An 18912-nucleotide genomic window follows, 5' to 3' on the forward strand; every position below is an offset into this window, starting at 1 on the left:
TCGGGGCTTGAAGCAAACCCTAACTCTCCATCGCACCTCTAGGAGGGAGATCAAGGCTGGGAAGTGATACCAGATCACCCCTTAATCATCCCGAACCAGCCCGCCCAGCCGCAACCGGAGGAGGGAGGGTGAGGTGCTTGACGGCGGCTATGATCGCCTCCGGGAGAAACAAACCCTAGCGAGAGGGAAACATCCTAAACGCTTTCAGAGAGAGAAGTGGTGGCATTTAATTTTGAGACATGGACGTGATGTACTTGTACAACGCGAATTCAATCTGTGGGTAGTCCAAATTAAGGTTTCAGGTGCTCCTCAACGGCCCATGCTTTCAATCTGTGGGCGCGGGTGCAGCCCGGTACAGTTTCAGGTGCTCCTCACTGACCCATCCTTTCTGTCGTGGCACATCGAGAAGTGCATGGATGAGCCCATGGGCAGATGAACCCACTTTGGAAACCTTATTTCTAAATGCCAAAAGATATTGAAAAAAGTCTCACGCATACATCCTCACATTCTATGTGCACACAGAAAGTTTCGCGGAAAAATAACTTTTTCTTTGGCCCGTGCAAAACAAGAAAAAATAAGTGTCATGGAACGCTATTTAGAAGCACTTGAATTTTTTTAGGAGGAAAAACAAAAATAGTTTTTTCTCACACAACTTTGTGGCGCACACACATATTGCAAAGATATATGCGTGAAATTTTCTTTTGAATTTTTTGACATTTTAAAATGCATTTTTTGAAATGTGGGTTCATATGCCCATGTGTGTAGGATGTGCCCTTTTTGTGGCACATCATGATTCTTTATTTGGTTTGCTGGTATATATTAGTTATGCAACTGAAAAAGATTTTCGTGCCAGTGGATTTTGGAAGGGAGAAGTTCATATTACAAACTCGACCTACCACCAAAGTCTAACACACAACCGTAAAGTACGAAACCATCTAGTTTGCAACTTCCAACATACAAAACCTGACAAGAAACAACCCTGGACCGGTTTTGACTTGTCAATAGCCTAGTCAGCATCCAGTCAGCTGGCACGTCACCCCTAACCCACTTAACTTTCAATTTGACCAATAAATGGAAGTGCCCAGAAATTTTTAAACTATTCTAAAAAACCACACTACCCTTATATTGAACAGAGGAAAGTCTCAACAACTTTTGATAATTGGAAAAAAAATTCATGAACATTTGGGGTCAAAATTTGCCTAAAAAATTAAACTTTCTAGAAAAATTGGAAAAAATTCTAAAAAATCCACGCTATCCGTACATTCAATCAGGGAATTTTTCAAGAAGTTTGAGGAACAGAAAAAACAATTAGATAGAAAATACACATTTAGAGTCATTTCGGTCAATCTTTTTTCCAAAAGCGGAAAGAGCCCAATTTTTTTGAAAAACATCTAAAAAATACGCACTACCCTTACATTCGATATCGGAAAGTTTGAAAAAGAACAAAAAAACTATTAGAAAGAAAATACACATTTAGAGCCATTTTGGTCATGTTTTCCAACAACAGAAAGTGCCCAGAAGTTTTCGAAAAAAAAACTAAAAATGCACACTACCCTTATATTCAATCTGGGAAAGTTTGAAAAAGTTTAGCCAAACATACAAATAGAATACAAATTCAAATTTAGAGCCATTTTGGGTTAAAATTTGACTAAATAATGAAAGTTTCCGAATAAATTGAAACAATTCGCAAAAATCCACACTATCCTTATACTCAATATGGGAAAGTTTCAACAAGTTTTGCTAAATATAATAAAAACAAGAATTAAAATTGAAATTTAGAGCCATTCAGGTCAAAATTGGGTGAAAAAAAGAACGTATCCAGAAACTTCTGAACATTTTCTCAAGATTCGACACTATCCTTATATTCAATCTAGGAATGTTTCAACAAGTTTTGTCGAACTGAAAAAATAAAATGAAAAGAAAACAAAATTCAGGATTAAGTGGGTCAAGGGGGTAACATGGAGGCTGACTGGGCTATTGACCAGTCAAAACTAGTAAAAAATGGTACATAGTTGTTGCTTTCTCGTTTTGTAAGTCGGAGGTTGTAAACTAGATAGTTTCATATTTTGCGGTTGTATATTAGACTTTTGCGGTAGTTCGAGGTTGTAATATGAACTTCTCTTATTTTGGAATAGGTAGAGAGGAACAACGCGAGGCTCCGAGGCCGACAGCGAGCCAAAGCCGACGACGATACGGCTGGCCACATGATCACAAGCGGAGTCGAGTCCGAGAGCTTGACAGTGCAGGTGGGGAGGCATTTCCTTTCTACCCCCGTCGGATTATATGGAGCCCGAGCCAGAGACCAGGATGTTGCGGCGAGCAATACGGCATGAGATCACTAGTGAGCTTGAACAAGAGCTCGCTTTAGGCAAGACAGGGTGGAAGCGGAAGGAGGAAGAGGGGGTCAGCTTGGGAAGACGATGAATAGTGCTGGGGGAGGACAAATGTTGGATTCACATATAATTCTTAACACAAAATTGATAGAACCACTTTTCCTATTTCAATCAACTCAGCCATACGTGCTTCCTTTACCATTTGAAAAGTGTGTCACTCTCATAAGCTCATTCTTCTATTCATCTAAGGCATGAATATCAAGTAAGTTTTTCTCATCCCTGAATTTCAAGTCATAGAGTAAATACTTAATGGCCCAAAAGGTTCAATGTTCTAGTTCCAATAAAAAATTACATGATTTAACCTAAACATTTTAATAGGGTATGGTTCCCATAGGAGTTTTCAATGCAATCCTCTAAGCACACCTTAATGACCAATCTTTTCTTGACATGTTCACCTTATTTCGCAGGATCATCTTGATTTCTTCCATTTTGGGATCCTAAGGTAAGGCAATTCGGTGCATAACCTTGTATTTAGGAAGGAGTTAACACCATGTATAAAATGGGGTCCTTCATTGGTAATTAAAGTGGTATCAGTTGTTGCGTCTACATGACAGTGGGACTTGCTTCCAGCCATGTTATTATATAGTCAACCACCACAAAAGTATGATTATTTGCATTATAAGTCGGAAAGGGCCATAGACAGCCTGTTCCCCAAATCAAAAGACTCGACCTTTTATGAATAAAACACGAATATAAGTCGGGCTCTTGTTCGGATAAAAATTGCAATGCAGATCATCTAATAGGAATTGCAAGACATATATCCAGTAACACCATCCCAATCATTAGATGACAAGCACCTTATAAACACCTCATATACTCAAGATTTTTCTATTTCACTCTGAAGTGCTACCAAGATATTGCTAAATCATACACTTTAGGTATATCTACCATGATATTCAAGGAAATGACACATACACGAATATATATGCACTATATTAATTGCATACTGACACAAATTAATCCATGGAGACATGTGAATTGGTTACTTCTTTATTGTTTTATCATTTTAGTGGGTTCGAATAAAGGTCTTTTAACTCACAATGTCTCCAAACGGAAATTCCAATGTAAATTTTGATATATGAAAAGTATTTTATCTTAGCACATCACAACTATAATTTTCAATTATATTATTGCAACTTTATAATAAACTTTACTATACTTAAAAACCGTGTGACATTATTATATGGTTTAATGTGTTAACCAGTTGATCAAAATAAATAACAAATAAATATAAATATTTAATATAAAAGTTTACATTAGTAAGCGTGCACGTGCAATGCACGTCTCGACTAATATTACAACCAAATGTGAGAATTCACATACATTGAAAAGTTATTCCGAAGGCATTAACAAAATTGTACAGATCAATTATAATTTAAATGAACTTCAAAAAATGATATAGTTTACCATTATATACATAAATACACAAACTTATTATCTCGTTATTTATTAATATGTTTACGCATTTCTGAATGTAGCAAAAGCATAAAAGGTGCAATGCATGCCTTGATTTATATATTACATTTGCGGGTGCGAGGGAAATTCTATGATCATAAGATTTAACCTGATTACAAGAATTTATATAAAATCTATAGCACATTTTCAGGATTAACCTACAACATAGAAATGAAAGAAATTGAACTTTAAAAACCACAAGCAATGATTAACCCACCCTCCATATGTGCAACGCTTGGTCCTGAGCAATAACACAGAAAAATAAATAAACATATTTCAGGATTACAAGTACAAATGAATATATTGAGAATTTTCTCCCCTATTTCATTACCCAAAAAATCATTTTGAAAAATATATCATCGATACGTATGATTTTTCATCTGTACATCAACAACAATCACGATAAACCAAACTAGCAAAATGTACATGGTCTGCAAATCATTCCATTTCTTACTTTCTCTATCGATGGAATTTTGCTTCAAAATGTACATTATCATAGAATATAAAATATTTCTCATGGCCCTTGTCATATAAAACTTACACAAAAATATCAATGGGTGCAACACTATCTTGATGCAGTGGCAGTTAAAGTCTTTAGTCTATAAGAAATTGTACCGGTTCTACAACTGTCAATATGGAATGCATATGTCAGTATGAATTAAACAAATAAAGATCTTTGTGAACCTCACATATAAATTCTTTTTGACTACCATGGGACTTGTCCTTCATGACGTATTTCTCTTTTGTCTGTTGTTCTAATAATTTGATGAAACAGTTTGAAGTTTCTCTTCTTAGATGGCAACTTGTTAATCCTTAAAAGTATGTACAAAGTAGCTAGAGGACATAAAACTTGAGCTTCGTTGTTTATTTTACCTGATCCTTCGTTAGAAGAGTAGGACAGACTTTATCTTGATGCTCACTCTTCTCTATGTACCTTCTCGCCATGTACATATATGATTATAATCAGCACGAACAAAATGGCCAATAAATCAAACCTCGGAAGTGTGCACTTCAGCCTTGACATGCTCAGAATAACCTTTGAACCATCTTGCAAATGAATAGAGAACCATGTGAGAAATCGCTTAGGCAATGGAAGTCACAAGAAGCAAGAAATTGATCAAATAATAATACGCAAGTACACCCATCTTCTTCACACAAGTATTTGAACAACAAAAGAATGTACAAACTGCAGGGATATGCAACAACACTGCTTTACCTAACTTAGGAAACCAGTTCTACTACAAATCAACTAGTAAAGGTTACAGTGTGTTGCATAACTGAAATTTTTGGCTAAAATGGGTTACTAATTTGTTCAGCATAATGAGATGGCTCAACATGGGGAGCCCAAAATCAATGTTATGTTATTACTCATGGAAGCCCAGTCTCCATGTTATGTCATTAGTTATGAAGATGAACCATGGCAACACCAAGTAGTCAAGTCGATATGTGCTTATTTTGCTATACAAAGGAAATCAGTGACACCATAATTTAGATCGACCTGTTAGAGCAAGCTCCACTAGTAGGGAAACCTCTTACACTCTGTTTGGATGTATGTATTGAAGGGCTCCGTATTGAATTGGTTGGAATACCAGTTCAGCAAGGAAATTGAAATGGACAGGATACGAATTCACTTGTTTGGTTGTTCACTGAATTGGCTCATTGAATCTCAGTGAGGTTTCAATACCAAATCGTGTTTGGATGACAAACTCTCGAATTTGTATATTTAAATGAATTAGAAGATTATGCTTTGTTCTACATACCTCAAAACAAAACCTGTACAATATAGGACTATTATTCAGAGCATATGAAGGTAGGGAGAAAAGGAAGCAGGGAAGGGGAAGTGCTTCAGGCTCAAAGCTTACTGCTGACCAAGATTGCATCAGAGGAGGGGTCTTGGAGGCCGGCGAGCGCGCTTACAGCTTAGTGCGCCGTCAGCGTGGTGCTCATGGAGGGGCTGGTAGTGGCAGCTGGGGAGGGGTCTTGGAAGCCGGCGAGCACGAGGGATGAGGGCGACATCAGAGCTCCCTGCTCCTCACGTCCATCTCCATGGGCAGCGAGGGGTTCCTTTGAAGCTGACGAGAGCAAGGGATGAGGGCGACAGCGGAGCTCCCTGCTCCTCTCCTCCATGGGCGGCGGGGAGGCTCAGAGGGACGAGCGCGAAGGCAGATCTCCCTGCTCCTCGGCGACAGCGGGTGGGGGGGGGGGGGTCCTTAGAGTCCAGCAAGCGTGAGGGACGAGGGCGGATTGTTGTTGATGTACAGATGAAAAATCATACTCTGTATCATGTGAGCCTCACTGTTGGTGAAGATCCTAGAAAACACACACTATCACGGTGGATTGAATGAGAGGAGAGACACGAACACAGCACACATGCAAGAACAGTTTTGTGCCGCGCGCAATCTACGGCTTTTCTGATCTCTTTCCTTCTTATTCTCAGGGAGCGGGGCTCTCTGTACATGCATAACTAACCGTGCCTATCGCAGCTCGTGAACTGACCGCGCCATCCCACGATCCGAACTGGCAGGCACGTTTGACTAACAAACTTTGCCATGACGTGGACAAGCACGCCTCAGGCTTACAAACTCTGAAGAAAACTGAAACTACATGAAACTCTGAAGGAAACTGAAACTAAAACTAGCACTGCCTGACACTAGAGCATCAGGATTATTCCAACATGTCACCCCCTAATCATGATGTGACAACCTTTACCTCCAGAACTCCAATCTTCTCTCGCATCTCGACAAATTTGAGACGCCCCAATGACTTTGTGAGAATGTCTGCGAGCTGCTTCTCTGTTGGCACATACTCGATGATGATTCTCCCTTCCTCTACACATTCACGAATGTAGTGATACTTCGTGTCTATGTACTTGCTTCTGTCATGGAGAACTGATTCTTACTAAGAGCTATGGCTGACTTGTTATCTACTTTGAGCTTTGCAACAACTGGCCCTTCTTTCTTCAGATCAGCAAGTAGTCCACTGAGCCATACACCCTCACTTGCAGCATACGCTTCTGCAATATACTCGGCCTCGCACGATGATTGAGCCACAATCTTCTGTTTTTGTGACGCCCAAGTGATCAAGCCTTTACCGAGAAAAAATGCTATGCCTGTGACGCCCAAGTGATCACTATACCCAATCAGTGTTTGATCACCATCCTCTTTGTAGCAACACCCAAAACCGATGGTACCAGCTACATATCTCAGAATATGTTTAAGAGCCGTCACGTGCTGAGTTGTAGGGGAGTCCATGTAGCGGCTTACTTTCCCAACAGCAAATGCTAGATCAGGCCTTGTGTTGACAAGGTATCTTAGGCTTCCCACTAGACTCCTGCACTTTGTGGCATCAACTGGAGGATCAGTGTTGTTCTTGCTTAGTTTTAGACGATTCTCCATAGGAGTAGCACGCGGCTTGCATCCTTTCATGCCTGACTGCTCAACTATTTTTGCGGCATAGTTAGCTTGACAAATTTTGATGCAGCCGGGTATTTGAGATACCTCAATCCCCAAATAATAGCTCAGGAGTCCCAGATCACTCATACTGTAGAGTCTCTTCATCTGCTCTTTAACTCAGCAATGTTTTTGGTGCTTGAACCAGTGATAATTAAATCATCCACCTAAACACCAACAAGGAGAAAATCCTTACCAGTGTGTCTTCTGTACACAGCATGCTCCATAGGGCTTTTCTCAAACCCAATTGACACAAGTGTTTCGTGCAACTTGATGTTCCATGCTCTAGGCGCTTGCCGCAGCCCATAGAGTGCTTTTTTCAGCTTCAGCACCTGATGTTCGTCCGTACCTTCAACAAATCCTGGAGGTTGTTGCACGTAAACCTCCTCAGCCAGCTCACCATTAAGGAAGGCATATTTAACATCCATGTGATGTATTTCCCACCTCCCCTGAGCTGCTAGAGCAATGAGAACTCTCACTGTTTCCATTCTAGCTACAGGTGCGAATACTTCATCAAAATCCACCCCCTGTCGCTGAGCATACCCTTTAGCAACCAATCTGGCTTTGTATTTCACAATCTTCCCCTCTGAATCCTTCTTAACCTTGAATACCCACTTGAGGCCTATTGCTTTTTGGCCCTTTGGTAGTGTTGCTGGAACCCATGTCTTGTTCTCATGGATGGATTTCATCTCCATCTCCATTGCCTTCTTCCAGTCTGCACTACACAAAGCTTCTTCTATGTTGTTGGGTTCTTCAGCAGCCAACAAGCACAATCCTGAATACTCAGTTGGGATCTCGTGCGTCTCCTCATAGATTTCATCAAGGAGTCGCCTTCCTTGCGGGGCCATGGATGTACTCTGACTACTAGATGCACCTGAAGCGGTCTGGCTTGTTGTAGTAGTCGGGGTTATGAAACTTGGAGAGACAGGAGTCGACACGGTAGGGCTGCTTGCTAAGCTTAAAGGTGTCGCCATGGCAGGGCTCTTAGCTATTTTCTGTTCTGCAGCAGGCCTCTTTTGCATCACTGTCCGCACCTCCGGCCATACAACCGTGAAGATGTTCCGACTGCCTTCGTCTTTCTTATTCTCGGTTGCCTCTCAGTCCCACTGTTTCTCCTCCTCAAACACAACGTCCCAGCTCACATGTAACTTTTGTGAAACAGGGTCAAGTGCACGGTAGGCCTTAGATGCTGGTTCATAGCCAATAAACACCATTGGCTGACTTCGGTCTTCTAGCTTTTTCAAATGAGGTTTAACATTCTTCACATGAATGATGCAACCAAAGGTGCGCAAATGGTTTACCTTTGGCTTCTTTCCGAACCAGCCCTCATACGGCGTCATTCCTTTTACACTTCTAGTGGACGCCCGATTCAGCAGATATACAACAATGGCTACTGCCTCACCCCACAGCTTTCCAGGCAATTTTTGTTCTTCAGAAGGCTACGGGCCATCTCAACAATGGTCCTATTCCTCCTCTCTGCAACCCCATTCTGCTGGGGCGAATATGGCGCCGTCAGAAAATGCTTCACACCAAGACTATCACAGTAGGCACCAAATTCATTTGAGAGGAACTCTCCCCCGCGATCTGTTCGCAGTGCCTTCAGCTTGCGACCCGCCTCTACTTCTGCACGGTTATGCCATTTCTTGAGAGCATCCAGTGCCTCATCCTTACTCCTGATCAGTGACACCCACATATACCTAGTAAGGTCATCGACTATCAGAAGAAAATACCTTCGCTTGTCCGGCGTCAGTGGTGAGATTGGGCCGCACAGATCTGCGTGAACAAGCTCGAGTGGAGCCGCCACTCGGTACATCGCTGTCTTTGGAAAGGGAGTGCGGTGATGCTTCCCAGCAAGGCAGGCATCACAAACTTGCTCCAGATGGTCTATGTGTGGCATCCCTTCCACCAAGTTTTGCTGCAACATCTCACGCAATGTTATGAAATTCACATGTCCAAAACGTGCATGCCACAACCATTCTGCTTCACCATAATTTGCCACCAAACACACTGGCTGTGCTCAACTTTTCCTGTAGTACGTACAACCGGTTTGGTGACCTTTTCACTTTGGCGACCACCTTCCGTTGATTGGACACGACCATGTATCCATGCTCAACTGCAGTTTTGACACCAACCTCATCAAGCTGGCCTATACTAATGATGTTGCTTCTCAGGCAAGGAATGTAATACACACTTGTCAGCACACGATGTTCACCAGTTTTGCACTGAAGTATAACCTTGCCTCTTCCCTGTATATCAACTACCGAGCCATCACCAAAACGTACTGTACCTTTCACCCCATCATCAAGATCAGTGTACAACTCCTTACAGCCTGACATGTGGTTACTTGCCCCTGTATCTAAGTACCAGGCGTCCTTTTGCTGCTCACCTAACAACTTGGGCACCACTCTTTCCTCATTCAGCATTACGGTCTCTGTCACCTCTGCTGGGGCACTTGCTTCCTCACACGCCACAATCATGAGTAGTCCTGGATCATCATCTTCTTTTTCTACAAGATGCGCTTTCTCTCGCTTCGGTTCCGGACAGTCAGAGGCAAAATGACCATTTACATCACAGTTGAAACACTTAACTTTTGTAATATCAAACTTACGGTGCTTATTTTGTTTCACATTGCCATTGCCGCCCTTCTTTCCGCGGTCGCCACGGTCACCTCGTCCAGCCTTCTCACGGATGGGAGGCCCTTTTCCTTTTGTTCCGCTGCTGCTGGCTCCTGACACACCCTTTTTCTTCTGCAACAGCGACTCAAGCGCGCGCGTCATGAGGAGCAACTGATCTTCCTTGCCGCCACGGTCATCATGGCGATCAGACTCGCTTTCTTCGAACGTCTGAAGACGCCCCACAGCCTCGGCCACCGACATCTTGGAGATGTCTCCCCATTGCTCAATCGTGCTGATGATGGGGGAGAACCGCCGCGGCATCGCTGCGAAGAGCCTCTGTACCACCGTCTTCTCCTGGACTTTTTCTCCCAGGGACCGGATTTCACCCACCAGTGCGGTGAGTCATCGGGAGAACGCCGACACGTCCTCCCCATCAGCCATGGACAGCCGGTCGAAACGTCGCAGCAGCGACTGGATCCGAGCCTGCACAACACGGTCCTCGCCAATCCGCATCGTGCGGATCGCCGCCCATGCCTCACGCGCGGTGTCGAACTCAGTGATCATCATCATGACATCGTCAGGGACGGACTGAGAGATCGCCTCCATCGCCCCTTGATCCTTCTCTTTGTCGTACTCGGCGTCGCCCTCGACCGCCGACCACACGCCCATGGGGCACATGATGATCTTCATCTTCGCGGCCCACAACTGATAGTTTGATTTCGTCAGCTGCAGGTACTGGACAGGGACATTGGTGGCCCTCTGCACAATCCTCGGAATGACGATGGCACCCTCCTCTGATGTGCCATCGCCGCTGGTGCGCTTCTCCTTTGGGATGGGTGGCTGATACTTTGCGCCCCCCAACAGGTCCTTCGCTGTGTCGCCTGCCATCGCTCTCACGCCGCCACCGATGCGCCTCCTCTCGCTGCCACCACGTCGCCGGGATCACAGAAACCAGCGGCTCTGATGCCAAATGTTGGCGGAGATCCTAGAAAACACACACTATCACGGTGGATTGAATGAGAGGAGAGACATGAACACAGCACACACGCAAGAACAGTTTTGTGCCGCGCGCAATCTACGGCTTTTCTGATCTCTTTCCTTCTTATTCTCAGGGAGCGGGGCTCTCCGTACATGCATAACTAACCGTGCCTATCGCAGCTCGTGAATTGACCGCACCATCCCACGATCCGAACTGGCAGGCACGTTTGACTAACAAACTTTGCCATGACGTGGACAAGCACGCCTCAGGCTTACAAACTCTAAAGAAAACTGAAACTACATGAAACTCTGAAGGAAACTGAAAATAAAACTAGCACTGCCTGACACTAGAGCATCAGGATTATTCCAACACTCACTTCTTCCTCTCTCTCTCTCACTCACTTCTTTAGCTTCTCTCTCTCTCTCTACCATGTCAGCCTCATGGTCTTGTTTCCCTATCCTCTAGTTAATTAACCACTCTCTTTCATTCATGCATGACCTACTAACTAATTACTCTCTCATCCACACACACATTTCTATGGAATAAATTAGTCTCTCTTTAATTTCTACTGAGGTCTTCTCCCTCGTTATTAATATCTCTCTTTGAAGATAGGTAGAGGGCCTCACTCTCAATCGGGAACGATGTCGATCTATTTAATATCTCGGCCGGCCGCGGGTGTCTTAATTAATTATTTATGAGTTACCCCTTGAATATATGAAATTGATTGTGTATGGTAATTAATTGTTAGCGTTTGTGGATGCATGTTTAATTTTCAAGGATATATGTGGAGTGACCAATGTTTTGAAAAAATGTTGACTCGTTGACATTTTATCAGATTTCTGGCAAACTCATTTTTGTCAAATATTAGCAAAAGGTCACGCCGAAATGTTTTTGGGCGTGTTAATGTTGGTTCTAACTTTCTTCCTTGTATGATGCATGTTGGTAGGTCGACATAATGGGTCGGAGTATAAAGGAGTTCATGACATTTGCCTTGGAACACATGAGGCGAATGTGTCGCAAGGACTTACGTTGTCCGTGTCGTACATGCGAAAACATGCATCTGTATATGGCTGATACTGGCGAAGTGGAGGCTCATTTGCTCATGTGTGGTTTCATGAAGAACTACACATGGCGGACACATCACGGAGAGAAGGATCTTGAGAATGTTCAAGGCATACATGACAAAGCGGGAAATGAAGAGTCAGAATATGAAGGAGAGATGGAGCACCAAGAGGCGCCCGAACATGATGAAGAGGACGAACGTGGTGAAGAGTAATGGCCCAAAAGTATAGGGGATTGACTGAAGTCATTTCGATAAGTAAGAGTGTTGAACTGAACGAGGAGCGAAAGGAAATAATAAGCGGTTCTCAGAGTAGCAAGGTGCAGCACTATGGCCTAATCCTTTTTATCGCAAAGTACAAACCGGAAGTACTTCTTATAGTGATTAAAGCGTTCTCGAGGACACATAGGAATTCATCTTGTTACTTTCACCCCGATTCATGGATTCACATGACTGCTTTGATAACTTGTTATGTGGGTGGACCAGAGCTAAGGTGTTGTTCTTATGTAAACAAAAAACCTACTTATGATTACCCCCTCTAGCAAGCATCCACAACTACAAGAGAAGAATGAAGATAAATCTAATCATAGCATTAAACATATGGATCCAAAACAGCGCCTTAAGAAACAACTCATAAAGTGCGGTTTAGGCTTCAGTCACTCCTATAACCAATCATGTACAAACTAATTTCACAATGCCTTCCCCTAGGCCCAACCATGCTAATGTGTCATGTAGTTGACGTTCACATGACAACACTAGAGGAAGATCAACATAGCACATCATCAAAACATTGAACGAAAACCAACTTCACATGATTACTTATAACAAGACTTCTCCCATGTCCTCCAAAGAAAACGGAACTACTCACAAATCATATTCATATTTATGATCAGAGAATATAAATGTTTAATTAATAATCTGTACATATAATCTTCCACCAAGTAAATAGCTCACAAGCAAAGTGGACCGCCCAATTTGGGATTGGCTTCAGCAAAGCCACTCTTGGTTGATGCACATGGCGCCTTGCCCGGGCATCCCTCCCAATTGGCGAAGTCCGTGCACACAGAAAAATGGGAACACCGCCGGTTTGCGAGATCTATGGGGCAACCGATGACACATGGAGTCATTTATTGCTTGAGTGTAACATGACAAAGAGTGTTTGGGCACCAAGGGATGCTGAATCGTCATTACTGATTTATAGAGATGAGACGCCAGACCAGAAGCCTTGGCTATTGGCTCTTAGTGAAACTCTTAGCAACAACAAGTTTATCGAGGTCCTCATTGCTTGACTGTAACTTGGCAAAAAGTGTTTGGGCACTAAGGGATGATGACTCGTCATTACCGTTTTATGGAGATGATACGCTCGACATTACCGTTTTATTGGGTCTCAGCAAAACTCTTAGCAACAACAAGTTTATAGAGGTTCTTGTCACCCTATGTTCCATTTGGTATGCGAGGAGGCATGCGATCCAAGAACTGGAATATCAAAGTCCATTGTCAACCCACATGTTCATTAGCAGGTACATTGATGAGATTACCAACCTTGATAAGACACAGGCAGGGGATCACGGCAAGCTGCTCCTGATGTTGTACCACACTGGATCCCCCTGCCACATTAATACATGAAGTTGAACGTCGATGGTGCGGTGGCAAATTCTCAAAACAAGGCGGTTGGTGTGAGAAAAGCTATTCTCACATGCACGGGACGTCCCATGCGTGCATGTGTCGTTGGTTCTACTGGAGATCCGAGTGCATGCAAACTAGCCCTCGTGCATGTATGCGCAGTTGGTTCTGCTGGAGATACGAGCGCATGCAAACTAGCCTTCCTTGTATACACGTGCTATTTGCCATTCACACTAACTGGATGATACCCCGCACGTTGTCGCCGGAATATTTTGCAACATATTTTAATACGATTCGTTGTATGAAACATGAATATTTGAAATAATAATATAAAAGGCTAAAATTAAAAATACATATAATTTATTATGCTTGATTATTATATAGTTGTAAAATGTTTATATATAGCATAATAAAATGAAAATCCTCATGTATGTTCGTATTTTGAGATGGGTCTCTTCCCTATGCATGTCATGATGAAGTGGCATGCTTGCATGTTGAGCGACCTATGGTAATGGAGGTGAGCCTTTTTCTCATGCACGTTGTAAGATGACATGGCATGCTTGCATGTTGAGTGAAATAGTTAGTGGGGACTAGCTATTTAGATATAGAAGATATAGTCTCGTATTACCAAGTCAGTCATCAATCCACTTTATGCCATGCATGCGTCCTTATAAATGAGAGTGGTGTTTTGGCTCATTGGTGTGGATACACCTATTACGAAATATATATAAAGAACACATTTCAATATGTTAAAAAATTCCAAACAATAATTTCGCGTGTACATCCGGACATTCTATATTCGCACACAAAATTTTGCAAAGAAAGAACATTTTTTGTGGCATGTATAAAAAAGATTTAAAAAATGTCTCCTGAATAGTTATATTCAAACATCAAAAAATTTATTTTTTACACAAGCCACAAAAATCCCCCTTTTCACCAAACTTTGTGCACGAACATATAATGTCCAGATGTACACGCGGGATTTTTGTTCTCGATGTTTTTTAACTTCTCAAAATGTGTATTTAGAAAATGGGTGCATCTACACCTATGAGCCAAAGTGAATTTCTCAACATACATGCATGTTTGACAATTAATATCTCTCCTCCCTTTCTCTCAAAATGCATCACTTTTAGTTCCCTTAGCACAATTTAGATGGTTTATATCTTTGAAATCAAAACTCCTTTTTTGAAAGCTTTTATCTATTTGAACTCTTCACGTCAAGACCTTTACAACAAGATCAATCTTGGAAGCATTTCGAACAAGTTAAAATTCTAATGTTTGGATACACTTTTCACGAAATCTATTTCACTAATTTGTTTTTTGAATGAGTTAAATCAGTTTTTGGCAATAGCTGAAATGATTATTAATGCTTATAATACAAATAAAAGTGAGTCAAATTAATTAATTTACATTAGTGAAATTATTTTCTGGATCAAATGTAATTAGTTTTTTGACTTAGTAAAAGCAGTGTTTAGAATGAGTAAACTCGGAATTTGGAAATAAGCGACTTTTTTCAATGAGTATAATATGTTTTTTGATGAATCAAATCAGTTTTTTGGAACGAGTGAAATTTGTTCATCAAATTTAAAATCATTTAAAATGTATTCAAGATTGATCTTGTTTTAAAGATCATGTCGTCAAGAATTCAAATATATAAGAAGATTTTGAAATGTGGTTTATATTCAAAAGATATCAACGAATGAATATGTCACAAGAAAATAAAGTGCTAGCTTTTATATGGATAGATTAGTTACGCACAAGGATGACTTTTGCATTACTGGGTCCACGTATCACTACTCCACCATTAGAGCACCTCTAACGTGGTGACCCATTTCGTCCACGCCTATCCATTTGTGTCTGGACAGACAAAAAAACACAGCTCAACGCAGAGACCAATTTTCATTTCCTGACCGTTTTGTGTCCGCTCAAACTCATTTTGTCTTAAATTTGGGTCAAATTTGGATCCAAGACGGACACAAAATGGACGTTTAATGTGCCCCTCCGTCTGTGTCCGGGCCTGCCCCACCTGTTACCAACCCACCTCTCTCACTCCTTATTTTAGTCGCTGGCCCACCCCATTTCTGTCCCGCCGCCGCACATCAAACTCGCCATTGCCGGAGCTCCATATAGAAGGTCTTAACTTTTTTATTCCAAAAAAGGAATGCACGCTTGCATGCAGACACGTCGTCCCGTTGTCCGGGAAGCGCATCCATCAGTCACGAGCGAGCCACGTAGCGACTGGACATGAAAAATAATCTGCGGTCCCAGATCTCATCGGCATCTCAAGTTAGTTATTTAGTTATATCAAGTTAGATGCGATTTCTCCATGTACCTATCTCATCGGGACTTGACAGGTTGTGACTATTTAATTATCTGGTGCTTCTCTTACCAACGTATATTTTTTTATAGGCTTAGCAGCAGGCTTTCTAATTAACCATCATGCTCTGACATGGTATGAGCGGTTTAGCTATTTCAAAACCTAACAAACATGCGGAAAGCAGGTCGAATCCATTAAGAAAAAGGCAGCATAGAGATCAAGGTGAATGATGATGAGGTCATTATTTCCAGAAGCAAAAGGGTCTATATAGAGGATCCGATGTCTCATATCCTGTTTAAAGGCGTTGCTGATATATTGACAGTTCACATTGGTCGAGCCAATGAGGACGGTTAGGTGGGTCGGCTCATCCTTCAGCTTGTAGATGGTGGGCTGTCCATATCACAATACACATATGATACAATTACTTTCATGGAACGTGATTTGGCAAATGCTAGAAATATGAAACTGGTTTTATGTCTCTTCAGATAACTGTCTAGGTTGAAAATTAATTTCAACAAAAGGGAACTCTTCTGTTTTGGGCGTGTCAAGGAAGAACAGAAAAATTATAAAAAGTTGTTTGGTTGTGAGTTGAGGTCTCTACCGCCATTTATCTGGGAATCCCAATTCATCACTGTAAATTAACCAACATAATAATGAAAGTGCATCGAGAATCGATTGGAGAAGAAAATAAGTTGCTGGAAGGGCAACCTTAGGTCTTAAGTGGGTCGGCTAATTCTGATAAATTACGTGCTTACAAGTATGTCGATGTTCCTATTGTCCTTCTTTGAAGTACCTGTGGGGGTACGGAAGAGGATGGACTTTTATCGACCATGATTTTTTTGGCAAAGCGATGAGAATAAATCCAAGTATAGGCTGGTCAAGTGGGATATAATCTGTAGGCCGAAGGACCAAGGAGGTTTAGGGATTGAAAACCTTGAGGTAAAAAACATGTGCTTGTTTAGTAAATTACTATATATGCTATCTGTAGAGGGGAGGGTGTGTTGATACTGTTATTGCGTTATTGTATAACAAATATTTGCAATCGAAAACCCTCGCACAAGTGATGGCGCAACTGAATGATTCTCCTTTTTGGAAGGGACTGATGAGAGCAAAGGTTGCCTTCTTCAATAGGACCAAATTCATTGTAGGGAACGGTAATACTACTAGATTTTGGGAAGATACATGGCTTGGGAGACGCCGCTGGCCATACAATATCCACCTTCTATAATATTATACAACATAAAAACACTTTTGTTAGTACAATACTAGGATCGGTTCCCAACATTCAGTTCAGAAGATCCCTACTGGTTGAACAATGGAATACTGGGCTACATCTTGTGCGTAGGTTAATGGGGGTTAACCTTTCTCATGAGCCAGATATACTGCACTAAAAAAAATTCGATGTCAGGGGTATTCTCAGTTAAGTCAATCTATATAAAATTAATAAACACTGGTACATTCCAAAAGTTGCTTCAAATTTGAAAAATTAAGGTTCCTTTACAAATAAAATTCTTTATGTAATTTGTTTACAAGGAAGTGATCTTGGCCAACGACAACTTGACAAAGCGTAGTTGGCAGGGTAGTAAACGGTGTTGTTTCCGTGATCAGGATGAATCTATCCAATATTTATTTTATCAAATGCTTACTAGCCAAATTATTGTGGAGTACATTACATGTGTCATGTAATGTCAGTCCTCCTAATAGCATTGCCACTTTATTTGGGACATGACTAGATGGGGTAGAACCTAAAACGGTGGCGCATATTTGAGTCGGAGTGTGGCATTACTTTGGGCTATATGGAAACTGTTGGAATGACGTGACCGTTAATAGACAAAACATCATAAAAAATTTCCGGGTCATGTTCAGGGCAACTAGCTGGATTCGTATGTGGTCGTAACTCCCGTGTGGAAATCAAAGAGCATATGGCATTTGCGTGTAACTGTTGGGAGACGGTAGCACGGGATACCTACAACCGATATGTATGTCCATCCAACAATAAGAATTGTGTATAGTCATCTTGTCCAATTTTTCTGATTGTGGCATTTTTTATTTTATCTTAGTTCAATTTACGAACTTGTATCGAACTATGTACTTTGTGACTACTTTGCTTAATAATATGATTGTATGCATCAATTGATGGAAAGGCCGGAGATAATCCTCCTTTTTTCCAGAAAAAATGTTATTAAGTGAGGTATCATATTCATAAGTTCTAATGGGAAATAGAGCGCAATCACATTTATTTTCTCACCTCATATTAGGTAATTTAGATACAATCCATTAGAGTAACTTGTTGGTTGATACATGAACATTTTTAACAAGTCTTTATACAATCTGTTGAATCTATCACGAGGGTAATTTTTTCAGAGGAAGGATAGGTGAAGGAATATGAATTCTTATTATAATTACACTATTCATTTATTTGGGTTAAAGAAATGGAACATACGTGTTAAAAAAAAAGAGCACATCCATTCCATGGGCACGCTCGTTTATGTGCGGTTTGCAGACCTCCATGCCAATTGGAACGAATGGATCATAAGAAAATACTCCCTCTCTATTCCACCAAGTCTCAGTTAACTGATATAACATGTAAAAGAGAAAAAGGAAAAACTGAAAAGAAACTTTTGCACGGACACTATGTAAAATCTCACGGATATAGCATCGACTCAATCGACTAAGACTTTTTTTATAAAGGAGGATATACCTCCGGCCTCTGCATCTGAACGATGCATGCAGCCATTTTATTAATTATTCATAGTGACCTTACAAAATAATACATTAGTAAGTCTGAAACCATCATCTTGGCAACACATATCGCTACTCCTATCCCCTTGATGAAGGGGTGCTGAATGTCAGTCGATTAAGACTTAGCAAGACTGTTCTAAAATACTTATTTTAGATTTGTGTATCGAGACACATTAGATACATCTCTATCTAGACAAATCTATAAGACAAGTAATCTTGGACAGAGGTTGTGTAAGAATTTTTGTTTGTTTGAGCTTCATCATCATATGAAAAACAGAA

General features: G+C 41.3%; 1 protein-coding gene across 1 annotated transcript; it reads right to left on the reverse strand.

Annotated features, from left to right (window-relative positions):
* Nucleotides 1-3982: 3982 nt before the first annotated feature.
* On the reverse strand, nucleotides 3983-7273 carry LOC109774624 (secreted RxLR effector protein 161-like). The gene is made up of 3 exons (XM_020333372.2): nucleotides 6718-7273; nucleotides 6558-6676; nucleotides 3983-4006 (listed from the first exon to the last, which is right to left on the reverse strand). The coding sequence occupies exons 1-3, from the start codon at nucleotides 7271-7273 to the stop codon at nucleotides 3983-3985; spliced, it is 699 nt and encodes a 232-aa protein (XP_020188961.2).
* Nucleotides 7274-18912: the final 11639 nt, after the last annotated feature.

This window comes from Aegilops tauschii, chromosome 2 (assembly GCF_002575655.3).
Source record: "Aegilops tauschii subsp. strangulata cultivar AL8/78 chromosome 2, Aet v6.0, whole genome shotgun sequence".
NCBI classification, from domain to species: Eukaryota; Viridiplantae; Streptophyta; class Magnoliopsida; order Poales; family Poaceae; genus Aegilops; species Aegilops tauschii.

Excerpts from the sequence above, each read along its gene's own strand:
- LOC109774624 (XM_020333372.2), bottom strand. The coding sequence starts at position 7,273 with ATGAAAGGATGCAAGCCGCGTGCTACTCCTATGGAGAATCGTCTAAAA. Across the intron at positions 6,677-6,717 it reads GTTCTCCATGACAGAAGCAA|AGGAAGGGAGAATCATCATC; the intron begins GTACATAGACAC and ends GTGAATGTGTAG. Across the intron at positions 4,007-6,557 it reads AGAAGATTGGAGTTCTGGAG|GTTAATCCTGAAAATGTGCT; the intron begins GTAAAGGTTGTC and ends TCTATGTTGTAG.